This window comes from Seriola dumerili, unplaced genomic scaffold (genome assembly GCF_002260705.1).
Source record: "Seriola dumerili isolate Sdu_G_001 unplaced genomic scaffold, Sdu_1.0 BDQW01000056.1, whole genome shotgun sequence".
Taxonomy (NCBI): domain Eukaryota; kingdom Metazoa; phylum Chordata; class Actinopteri; order Carangiformes; family Carangidae; genus Seriola; species Seriola dumerili.
In genome coordinates, this window is record NW_019174311.1 from 6,295,495 (window position 1) to 6,308,348 (window position 12,854).

The 12,854-nt window shown below is 40.1% G+C and overlaps 2 protein-coding genes across 2 annotated transcripts; both read left to right on the forward strand.

Annotated features, from left to right (window-relative positions):
- Window positions 1-843: 843 nt before the first annotated feature.
- dnajc22 (DnaJ heat shock protein family (Hsp40) member C22) lies at window positions 844-3,337 on the forward strand. The gene is made up of 4 exons (XM_022741745.1): window positions 844-944; window positions 1,747-2,356; window positions 2,474-2,766; window positions 2,911-3,337. Exons 2-4 carry the CDS (start codon window positions 1,807-1,809, stop codon window positions 3,085-3,087), a joined length of 1,020 nt encoding a protein of 339 aa, XP_022597466.1. The 5' UTR covers window positions 844-944; window positions 1,747-1,806; the 3' UTR covers window positions 3,088-3,337.
- A 535-nt stretch (window positions 3,338-3,872) lies between these two features.
- Window positions 3,873-8,947, forward strand: LOC111219140 (zinc finger protein Eos-like). Its single transcript, XM_022741734.1, has 8 exons — window positions 3,873-3,974; window positions 5,601-5,655; window positions 5,754-5,861; window positions 5,961-6,263; window positions 6,375-6,542; window positions 7,306-7,458; window positions 7,611-7,742; window positions 8,089-8,947. The coding sequence occupies exons 2-8, from the start codon at window positions 5,616-5,618 to the stop codon at window positions 8,895-8,897; spliced, it is 1,713 nt and encodes a 570-aa protein (XP_022597455.1). The 5' UTR covers window positions 3,873-3,974; window positions 5,601-5,615; the 3' UTR covers window positions 8,898-8,947.
- Window positions 8,948-12,854: the final 3,907 nt, after the last annotated feature.

Sequence of the window (12,854 nt, forward strand, 5' to 3'; positions counted from 1 at the left end):
AATTATTAGCTCAGCGTCATCAGATTTATGTTATTTATGTCCAACATACTGAACATACCAGTGAAGCCATTTATACATTAAATGTTCGTGCACGTGTACCTCACAGCCTTTTTGCGCTATACCTACCAGTTTACATTGGTATGAATAAGTTTGGGAACCCCTGGGCAAATTACATATGTAGTTGATTTGTTTTTAAAGTAAGTGCACCTTTTGGCAATGTCACAGCTTGCAAATGCTTTTTGTAAGCAGCTATGTTTTTCTCTGCATGATTTAGGAGTTTTCACCCACTCTTCCTTGCAGATCACTTCAATCCTTGAGATATTTTTACATCTGTTCTGCATACATAGCATGTTTAAGATCTTTACACAGATTTTCAATGAAGTTCAAGTCAGGGGACTGTGGGGGCATTTCAAAAGCTTCAGCTTGTGTTTGTGTCTTTAGTCTGTGTAATGACTACTTTTAATTTATTACTCCAACTACAATTTCCTGATAATACTACATAATATTTTTGAGCAGAAATGAAAAAACAAAGAGTTCACACAAAGAAATATTATTAGACTGGGTCATTGCTGACACTTGTCACTTTTGTCATATATGGGAATTTTATATTAGACTTTAGTGAAGAGGTCAAGCTTCTTAATTTATTTATAGCACTGTGTGCAATGCATTCGTCCTTAGAAGGTTTACATAATAAATGATGGCACTCTTCTAAGCATTTACAGTGTCTTTTATTTTTTATGTACATTATCTTTAGACCTTTTCCTCACCTTATCAGTTAAGACAATCAAGGGGCCTAAATGTTGAGGCACATCATGTGTTAAAGCCACAGCCTAATTTCAGTGTCATGATCCAAAGTCCAACTGTTGCAACAACATGCAGCACCTTCAACTACGGAAAGGACTGGAAAGGATTTATCGGGATAAGGATTTGAAATTATGGGCTCAGTAAGTAATCTAGTCATTATTAGACAAAACCAAACATGTCTTTAATGTATAAAGAAGTGAATGATTGAAATGTCAGTCTGACGTAGCTTTTTTTTAAAACAAGGATTGGCCTACAGAAAATGGTTGGGGCCTAGCATCTAAATGTCTGATTTTGAAGGCTATAACATGTGATACAGTGATTAACCACAACATTCAAACCAGCTATTTGTTTTAATGTTGTGGCTGATCTGTGTATGTGTTCTGTCAAAAAAAAACATGTAATAATATCAACATTTACAACCTATCATGTTTTGGCTCAGGTAACGATTCGAGTTAACATGACAATACCCATCATGAGCTAAGATAAATCCCTCTTATATAATACATTATTTAACCAGGGAAGTGGATCGCAGAGATTAAAAATCTCCCCTCAGCGTCCCGGCCAAGATACCAGCAGCGCACAGATTATAGAGGAAACATAACACAGCCTTGTACTAAATCAGAGAGATATTCAGAAAATGATGTGAGCACATGAGATGAAAGGATTAAAAAAAGCACAACATAAAATCTATAAAATAGCAGTCAATGTCATAATATAATAGCAAATAGCAAAAATATATTATACTATACTAGGTTTCCATTCTTTGAAAATGAAAACATGCAATGGATGAATAAAATAATAAAACATAAAACACTGATTAGAAACAATATATCCTATAATTCCAACCAAATAGAATAATCTAGAAACCCAATGGCTCACATCTGAATAATAATTGTAAACTCTTGAATATAAGACTTAAGTTCTCGTTTTACTCCATTGCAGGTACTGATCAAGGATGACTAATACTTACCTGAACAGAGACTGAGCTACTGTGGCAATAGGATGGTAAAAAGTGTAATGGTAGCCTATGCCCTGTGGGCAATAGGTGGACCCTGGGGCCTTCACCACTTATACTTAGGAAGAGACAGCCATGCTCTCCTATGGATGCTGACCCTGGGAGGGTTTGGGTTTGGCTGGGTCAGAGAGGTCATACGTATCCCTGCTTATGTTGGTGAGGCCAATCGAGATGCAGAGAATGAGAGAAAAAGACCCCCCACCATGGTCCCTCCACCTGTGAGCCCCCTCAGATTTGCTGGTCAGGTATGTGTTGGGATCTACTTTGGCACCGTGGCTCTGATAGGACTGAACTCCCTCAGTTTCTTCTACTTGATTGTTCTGCCTTTATGTGTGGGTGCAGGGGTACATCTGGTGTCCAGTGTTGGTCAACAGACCTCTGACCTCCAAAAAACCTTGACTTCTTGTCTCATGACATCCCCAATATTCTATGGCAGCACTTTGTCACTTCTCCCTATTAGCCTGGCTGCCAGTGTCACTGCTGCACAGCACCGCAGGTTCAAACCGCCACGGACACCTCAGAGCAAACAGGAACTAGGTGACGATCTCATCAATATGACAATACTGTCTGATTTCCTTTCACACATTTATAACATTTCTTCTCTCTGAACTCTGAAGTCCACTATAATAATTTCTTTTTCTGTCTTTTGCCCAGTTCCACGGCTTTACAGGCTCGGTCTAGCTTGGCTGGCCTTCTCTGCTCCACTGGGTTACTGTATTTTCCATAACACCACAGCCACACTGTACTACCTGTCTGACTGTCTAGCAGCACTGCTGGATATTTTCTGGTTCCTACCTTGGCTCAGAAGTGTGTTCGAGTACATTCTTTTAATGCCATATCGGATCTTGTGTGTTCTTACTGGAGGGGGGTACTATGAAGAGACTTGGAGGAAGGTGCTGGAAATACTTCTCAAAGAGTACACTGAGAGAGAAAAACAGGCACTGCAGGTAAGCATTCACATATCTCTGAAAATGTAAGTGCTGAGTTAAGATAGTTACAGCTTGATATGTATACTTTATATCAGTTAGAGAGTAAACTTATTGCTGAGGTATAATCATAATTTATAACCTGTGCATTAACTTATGTTGCAGGTATTGTCATTAGAAACAGAGGCTTCTCTTGAAGAGATAACTCGAAGCTATAGGGAGCTGGCCAAGACATGGCATCCAGACCACAACCCGAGAAAGGATGCTGAGGCAATGTTTGTAAAGATCCAAGAGGCTTATGAGGTCCTACTACAACGGCACAGACCCCATCGATTCAAATAGTTGCCCTTTATTCCATGCTGACAGGCCTGACTCTTGCATTGTTTTTGAGTCATCGTTTTCTATTGTTCATGGAACATAAACCAACTTGAGACTTGCAGAGTGATGACATTACCACTTTTTTAAAACATGCTTCCACTTGTCAAACAGCATTTTAACAGCCGTCTGATTGGTTACTTGGCAGTTTGCTGCCACCTTGTGGTAATACAGGTGTAATATCACCATAAACTATTGATTACAACAATTACACTTGTGTTTTGATGTTTGCTTGCTTGCTATTAAAAGCTGAGCTGCCGCTGCCATACAAACACGGCTATATCCTTACATTTCACAGCATGAATACTAAAATGAATTGGTAAACGGTGTAATAATTATGTAATAAAGGCGTAATGACGGATGCCAAAGAGAAAGAGAAATTGTAAAAATTACCCGCCCTCTCCATTCCCGAATACCATTTCCGGAAGAGGACTTTATCACAAAAAGTGGCAGAATTTTCTGAGAATATTTTTACTAGATCTAGCAGTTTCCTGACCAGCTTGTGTGCGAGTATTTCTCCAAACAGATATTCATAGCCACGCGGCAGTCTAGAGTCTTCTGTTGCGCCTTTTATTCTAATGGCATCAATTTCACCACATTTTTGACACCTGCACCCAGAGCTGACATGCATCGATGCATTCGACAATCACTGAATCAAGAGCTCCGTTGTACAATTATTCGGTCTGTATCCCAGCATGGGCCCGGAAGTTGTTTGGGATTCCCAGGTAAAGAAAAAAATCCCGGAGATGCTGTCGTCGCCTGGGAAAACAAACAGCTATCCAGACAATTAAAAAGGAAAACACCGATCGGTCGCCAGGTAAGGAAGAGGCTTGTGGACTTCACCGCGGCACTCGGTAAGATCATCCATTGGTTTTAATTTGGAAGTACGGCATGTTTTTGAGTAGTTGGTAGGGTGAATGCCATTTGTCGTGTGGTCGGGTGCCATAGCAACGGCTCATGGAGAAACATTGTATAGCCCAGGCCAGTTTGACGTGCCCGATGTTGGATGACAGCTGCGTTCATGCGGACAATTTGGACAGTGGCAACTCCTGCAACAAATTGCCGTTGTGTCTCGCCGCTGTCTCGCCCGTTCATGATCTGATATTGCTGTCAAAACGGACCAAATCCACCGAGCTGCTAAAACAAGTAGCCACGGATATATGGAGAAGCATGATAGTTATTTGAAAATGCATATGTTTCACTGCAGAGACGCCCATGTCGGGCAGAGAGGATTGTCAGGCAAGGGTCGGCGCTGGTGCGCGTCCCTTTTTTAATCGCCATGCCCTGGTGAGACTGGCGCGTCTCCCGGCTGCACCAGTGCCTGTTGCTCCCCATGCGCGGCCAATGCGAGGATATTAATTTTCCCTGCGATGTGTTGTCTCCGCCCCCTCTGCTCGCTCCACATTCGCCTCTGTCCACTGTTGTCATCCATTTCAGCAAAAGGTGTAGCAGTGTACATCTGGGTCTTCTCACTCTTTCTTTCCTCAACATCATGTTCAACAGGAAGTTAAATAAAGCATCACCTGCGCTGATCACATGAAATCAACATATTATACGTCTGAAGACGTTGTAACTCGGCACATCCAGTGTAGTCTACACCTCACTTTGTTGTCGACTGTGGAATAATAATGTTCTGTGTATCCTACAGTAAATGTTACCTATTGCACGGACACACGGGGATGGACAAAATAAAAGGAATAATCAACAATTTAATAAACTACAGCACTTTAATATAAACTATAATCTTAATCTCAATAAAATAAAATAAAATGCTACGTTTTTACGAAGCTAATAATGTATATTGATATATGTATGCATATTAATAATATAAATTATCTGAAAACTGCACAATTGATTATTCAAATAAACATATGCACCTTGGTTAGGGTAATGCAATATATAAAGCTTTCTATCTTGGATTTTTTAAAACCTGTATATAGTATAATATTGTATTTACTTCATGTCATGTTTATGTCATGTCATTTTATTGTTTTAGTATATACTGAATTTTGTTGAGATTACATCAAAGCTTCAAACCAAAGGTGGAGTTTGTGGTGGTGTTGCACCCAATTGCTTTTTAGTGTAAAGTGTTCCAGCTATTTTGTCCACCCCCTGTTTTAGCTCCTCCTTCAGCACTTTTGGCCATGGGCTCTCTATAAATGTGGGGCCTCTCACATTCATTTGTTGGCCACAGTGCAGAAGAGTCTACATGATACAGAAATAACAGGGCAGAACCTAAATTAACTCGATTAGTTTATTACAGTGAACTTATTCTTAGACACTTTGAGCCGAAAGCATATAGCTGTCAGTTTCCAAGTCAACAAACAGCTGCTAAGTATATTCTATATGGTGAGTATCGATGGTGTTACAGGCCATTTTCATATAACTAAGATTTGGAAAATGGAAAGCGTTGTTTTAAGAGATGATTATCAATGGGAAAAATAATATTTGCCATCTGTTTTTAAATCATATTTCCGTAGGAATCTGGTGAAAGAATGAATGCTGATGACTGCAATGGGCGCTCATACGCACAAGGTAATTTTATATATGAAGGAAAAACGACTATACATTTGTGTATACGGTCTCCAGACTTTAACGTTTACTTTAATAACATGGGCATATTTGTGTTTCAGGTAATGGAGGAGAGTCATCAACGGAGCAGGATTTTTATGGCACGCTGCAGGGCCCTACAGCAAGATCTCCAAACAGTCAGCAGTCCTCACCACACCGCTCCCTTAGTGGTCAGTTATCATTCCTTTGTTTCATTGTGACCACATGGTCTGTGTAGAATTCTTCATTAAAACTATGTACGAAAGTAAATGTGTTTTTCCCTCATCCAGCAAACTCCATCAAGGTTGAGCTGTGCAGTGATGATGAGTCACCAGGTGCTCCACAGCCAGAGAACAGAGAGGCTGTGAGGGACGATAGCAGGAGGGATGACAGAGGGGAACCCATGGAAGAAGGGAACGCAGAGTTCGCTGGAGCTGGAAGAGATAGAGGGAGCATTTACAGTGAGATGGCCAGTCCAAACTCTGCTTCACCAGGACCTATCCGCCTCCCTAATGGGAAGCTCCAGTGTGAGGTTTGTGGAATGATCTGCATTGGGCCCAACGTGCTGATGGTGCACAAGCGTAGCCACACAGGTGAGAGCAAGCTGAGGTGCTTATGCCAAGCATTATTACTAAATAAATAAATAAATGAAATACTTTAGATGAGTCACCTCTAAAATCCTCAGTCCATCCATGTGTTAACAGGTGAGCGGCCGTTCCAGTGTAACCAGTGTGGGGCTTCCTTCACCCAGAAGGGGAACTTGCTGCGTCACATCAAGTTGCATTCGGGAGAGAAACCTTTCAAATGTCCCACTTGCAACTACGCCTGTCGCCGGAGAGATGCCCTGGCTGGACATCTGCGCACACATACAGGTAATTCAGTAAGATTTATGTGCAATAACACAGAGCTAACACACAAAGACATATTCCATGAAGAGATTTTTCATCATGAAGAGATCTATACTTATTCAGTCATTGATCTTGGTGGATTCTGTTTTTCCGTAATAATGTTATTCCTTATTGTGATAAGGTATGATGTGTAGAACACAGGTAAGCAGTAGAAGCGGGGATTCATTAGAATGGTCCATTTCCCCGTTCTGTGAAACTCAAAGGAAATGGGTCCTCTTTACAAGAATTTACTGTAAAATGACATTTACCATTGTATGAAAACAGGAAATCCTGTTGGTGCTTTCAATTTGTGAACACACATTCAATAGGTGTTCGCATACAGTCTAGGTAGTCGGTCTTGGTGGATCTCCATGTGTGTTAGTGGTTCATTTTCGAAGAAAAGATTCTTGCAAACTGGATTACAGCGAAATGACGTCAGCCTTTCCGACGGCTTACTAAGATGGTACGTTGCGGTAAAGAGTTAGGCGTTTTTTCTGTCGTCACTGGCGAGCAACAGAGAATAATTTCGGGAATTGTAAATCAATGGGGAAATCCATTCTCTCAGACATAGCCAATAATACGTTTTTTTTTTGTTTTTATTTAAAAACAACAATAAACATATAAATAAACAAGAACACTATGACAGACAGTTTACACAGTATCTATTATCTAGGGTGAAAGTTTGGCCCTTTGTCTTAGTGGGAAGAAATCACTTCGGAAAAATCAATATTTTTTCTTTGAATTTCAGTCTCTTCTCCAACGGTGGGCAAACCTTTTAAGTGCAGCTACTGCAGTCGCAGCTACAAACAACAGAGCACACTGGAGGAACATCTAGAGCGCTGCCATAGTTATCTGAAGAGCCTGGACCACCAGACAGCAGTCAACACACAGACAGCACAGGGTAGGTAACACATCACACAAACATGAATGCACTAACCTTTACAGACAATAAGCCTTTAAGTTCCTATTCAAATATACAGAACAAAGCAAGTTTATTTATGCACATCATGAGTTACTTTTATATATTGATGACTAGGCGCTTTCTGTTTCCAGGTGAAGAGTCAGTAAATATGGAGATAATTACTAAACCCGAACTCCAGCCATCCAATGAAAAAATCCAGTTTGCGGATAGACTGGCTATTAGTATCACCAAACGCAAGAGGACAACACCACAGAAGTTTTTAGGTGAGTTTTTTTTTCCATAGCACAAATTTAAAAAGAGAGTTTACATACATACATATTCAATTGTTTTTATTCCGTTTCAATTATATTGTAATGATATATTTCAGCTCAATAAGGAATGTTAAAGCACATAAATAATAAGAACCTGGTCTGGCATCATAAGAACTTTGTCTGATATTATCAGCTGTCTTGCAGTGCAAGTCAGCCAAATGTCAAGATGCTTTTTCCAATTTGGAGAGACTGGGTTCATGTTGCAGCATGACACTGGGCCAGATGGAGCAGATGAAGTCAGTAAAGAAGATCTAGAAGATCTTAATCATTGTTCATCATTCATATGTCATTTTCATAGGTGAAAAGCACATGCACCTTGACCTACCTGAAGCACCTTATGAATTGTCTTCTGGCTCTGAGAAGGAGGGGGACCTCATGAGCTCTCAGCCTTCTGGGGACCCCACTGGGCTGGCTGGTTCACGGCTCCACGGTGCTAGGGGTAAAAATGAGAACCATGAATCGTCTACACTGTCTCAGCTTCATCCTGCCTTCCTATCAGTTATGAGCTCCATCAACAGCAACGTGACTCCTCAGGGCCCCCGAGCCCATGGGGGAGGTGGGCTGGCGGCGATGTCTCTTGGGCTGGCTGGGAGGGAGGCGGGCGAGGGCCGTGTTGACCAACCCTCAGCCCATAGCCATACCACCTCGCCCAATGGCTGTCCCGACTCTACAGACACAGAGAGCACAGCAGAGGAGCAGAGCACAAGGGCTACAGCCCCAACAAGTACCTCCAACAATCATCACCTCCACTACCAAACCCCAGCACTGCCCCGCAGCCATCCCACTTCCAGCCCCAGCCAGGCCAAAGACTTGGACCCAGAGTGGGAGAGAGCGTGTCCTGTGCCCCCCACCACAGTAAAGAGAAGCTCTAGCTCACCCATTTCTTCCAGGGAGACCGTGCAGGTATTAGACAGGGATGGCAGGTCTGTGCGCTCCTTCTACTGCCGGCACTGCCGCATCATATTCCTGGACCATGTCATGTTCACCATCCACATGGGCTGTCACGGCTTCCGCCAATCGTTCGAGTGCAACATCTGTGGCCACCTCAGCCAGGACCGCTACGAGTTCTCGTCTCACATCAGCCGTGGAGAGCACCAGGTGGGCTGAGGAGAGGGTCTCGTGGCTGGATGAGGATAGGAGGTGACTGCTGCTCTCTAAAGTTGTGGGCTCACGTTTGTTCTGCACCAGATCAGTTGCTTTAAATCCCTAGTGTAAGTAAAAAGATTTGTGGTTTTATTGTGAGAATATTTATGAACCTAAAGCACTCGCAAGTGAAGAATCTTTTCACCTCACCATTTAAAATTTAGTGGAGGCAAATTACATTCTATGATTGATTGCACTCCCATATTAAGTCATCTGGCGAAACTACTGGTTTTGCTTCAAAAGTGCCTTCTTGGGGGATTTCCTCTTAACTCAAAAAACTGGAGGGCAGGGGAAACGGGACGGGACTGGTGCTCAAAAATTTTGACTAGCCATCTTTTCCTAAGTGATATAGTTAGCACTTTTGAGAGGTCATGCACACAGGCATTTAAGAAAAGCATGGCATGTACATTTAAAGAATTATATTTGGTATGCTTAGTATGCACTAAGACCTTTGTTTATCTGGTTGAGGAGGGTATTCTGTGTAGGGTGTCAGGTAAGCTTCATATGCACTGAGAGCTTTGTGCCTCTGGGTTTGGGAGGAGCTTTTGTCACAAACGAAGCACAGAAATGGATTGCCTTAACTCCTACAGTAGTATGCCGCTGTAGGAATACATATTGTTTACAGCATGGTTAAACAGTGTGTGAAGTCACCTCAGAAGAGAGAATATTTACAGCTGCACAGTGAGCAGACTATCAGGACAAAGCAAAATCATGAAGGAAGTGAACTTAAAAAACATTCACCTGAGGGTGAAAGAGGCATTCAGGGCTCAGATGTAAAATAGGTTTTTGGATGTTAAAGTGAGCCTTAGAAAACTGGTGCAGATCAGACCATGAGCCATGTAGTGTACAGCAAGAGCCTGACTGAGATGGCCCAGGGTGCTATGCCTATACAGGATTGCACTTTTAGGTTCCCTGCTTATATATGAACATCTTTGCCGACGCACTTGACGGCTTTACAATTTCTTTTCCTGTGATTGTTCTACTGCACTGATAAATCGCATAATACTCACAATAACTGATCCTCTAATTTGCAACACCAGTGAATTTTTAACGGAGCCGGCCTTCTACAGATTCCCACAGCATTGCACTGGTTCTGTGGTCTACATTCAAGTTTGCTGCAATGTGTGACAAAGATTTTAATATCAGTTCAACTAAAATTGTTTTTTGTGGTTTTGCTCTCAGCAGGTGAGGCTGGGATTTTAAACAATTTCCATAATGTAAGTGAATTAACAAATGAATTATTTAAAAATTAATTAACAAATCAGTTTGGATCTGTTCAGTTATCACTTGTGATTATCTATTTAGTGTTGTTTGTTTCAGCCTTGGTGTATTTAATCAGCTATATTCCAAATCTTATCCAGCATATTCCTCAAGTCCATGAAATGTTACCTCCTGCTTCTTTATAGCACCCAAATACCTTATTGCTACAGTATGGTGAGTTATCTGATAATGTTAATATTGGGAACATGAATGAGACCAAACTCAGTATTCTTACTTGTTATCGTGGGTTTGCTGCTTCATAGTTTAACTTGATTTCCTTTAATTGCAGGCAAAAATGTACTTGAAACTGTTTGAGAAAAAAAAAGTAATCTAAAAATGCACTTGGTTTGATAAGTAGAGAAATGTGTGTGAATGGAATATAGCATGTGTGCTTGTCATTTTCTGCTTTTATCTGAATTGTGAGTTATTTTTGAAATGTGAAGTAATTTGAAGAAGTGAAAATGAGGCATGGGTTTTTGTCTCCTTGTGTGGACCTTTCAATGTTATACAATATTTTGTGAATGATGTAACATGACAAAACACTTTACCTCAAAGTTAAAGATGTACAACTGCCTCATTATTTCAAAAAGTCATGTTGCTTTCCAAGATGTTCTTGCAGTTACAAATGCGTGCCCCTCGATATTCTCAAAACTTTTTACTGTCAATAAAGTTACGTTTATTGTAAAAGTGATGGCATCCACATATTTCTGCTTTTTAGCCACTGAAAATACATTAGCAGTTTTATACTTTCTCCTCTGTAAAAATACCTGTAGCAATGTGGCTAGAGATGAGAAATAATTTATTTAACAAAGACAAAAATCCTAAAATTCTACATCATCAGGTTTCGCAGGTAACAACTCCCTACAGATATAGTTTAGACAATATGCCTTTAACTGTGCTTTATAAACTGCATTTAAAAGAACAATTTATAGGCTGAGTAGAAAATATTGGAACACCATTTTATCAGATTTTGAATTTGTACAGCTATGCCTATCCATCCATGTTAGATTTTAGGATGTAAAGAATTGGCATTCAGGATCTGTGTACCTGCTTGTAATCTGGGAAATTTAGTTTCTTATTTGTAGAAAGGTCTGTTTCGTATATTACATTACTACCTGCTTGACTAAAAACATCCATAATGATAAAAAAAGTGGAGCAAATATTCAACTGTTACTTAATGTGATTTAACAACATGCGCACAAATTCTGAAATTAAAGTATCTGCTTAATAATTTTAACATTTAGGCTCAACAATAACAATTGATGAGTTTGCCAAAGTAGGAAACCCCTTGATTCATAATGTACACACAATTTTTTATGATTACATACCATCCTAAATCCAAATAATTCTATTTCAACTAACAAAAAGCTGATTACAGCATAGGAAGATTAAATAAAGCATCGTATGTGAGGACCATTTACAGATGCAGCTTTAAGGTGCAGTAACTTCCTCTGGTGGAAATCCATCTCACAGCCAAGTAGCACAGAACATAGAGACTTGAACATCAAACATAAAAAAAATACATTAAACATACTATAAATATGAAGAAATACTAAAATCACCCTCCAAAGATCAGACAAGCTTGAGACTAGAGCCATCCATAAATGACCCTCTCATTCAGCACCATGTTCACATTTTAATTTTAATGCATAAGATAAGAAATGTTGATGACATATTTTCATACCCTATTCTCATTTTACATTTTTATAAAGGAAATTGCAATTTTTCAAATTAGTGTCACAGAAAACACATGATGTAATTTATAAATCTCAAATAAAAAAGAAAAAGGCTATATATACTGTATGTATAGAACATAATGAATCACTATCTTAAATGATATTTAACATTTCTGCACTGTAATGAATGTTAAGACTTTAGCGATATGGTGTGTATTCCTACTGAAAAACATGTGAAATGGGTGTGTGTTGACAATGAGTAGAGCTAATCTGACAGTTAGACTACTTCATTTTTATGTGACCTTTGGGTCTATGTGACAGACCTTTGTTTTGTCTGTTTGAGGTTAGTGTTGACCTTTTTTCTCTCTGCAGTGGAAATCTGTAGGAAATCTGCTACTCCTACATACACATTCCAGGTGCAATTCAAAAAGTACATAAATAAACTAATCCTACAGTGAATGACTACTGTTGGTTATCCACAAGCAGCAAAAAATCCCTGTCTTTATAAAGTCAAATATATCTACATAGAAAATTCTTTCTTGCACACAAAGCAGGCTGCAGACAAGTGTGAGCCTCAGTGCACCCATCACCACCCTGATGAAGGCAAGATAACCAAAAACATGTAATAGAGAAAGCATTGCATACTAAAGAGAAGTCATACGATGTGTTTTCATTTAGATAGACCGGGTATTACGTTTTGTAACCCTTGACTGCATGTGCAATTCAAAACCACGCCTAGGTGCAACTGTGACTAGATTTTTTTTTAATTTTTTATTTGCGGCCTTGATGTCAACAGCTCACAAAAACACCACATGATCGTCCACACCCAATGCACTGCCTCTTTACCATTTTTTCAGTCTGACTGTCAATGTCAAACATGACAACTTGAGAAACGTGCATACTTGTGGTATGTGCAGCTTTTACACTTCTGAGGAAATAATCTGCTCACAATCCCTGTGTGAATATGCTGACTTGCAGATGTGAA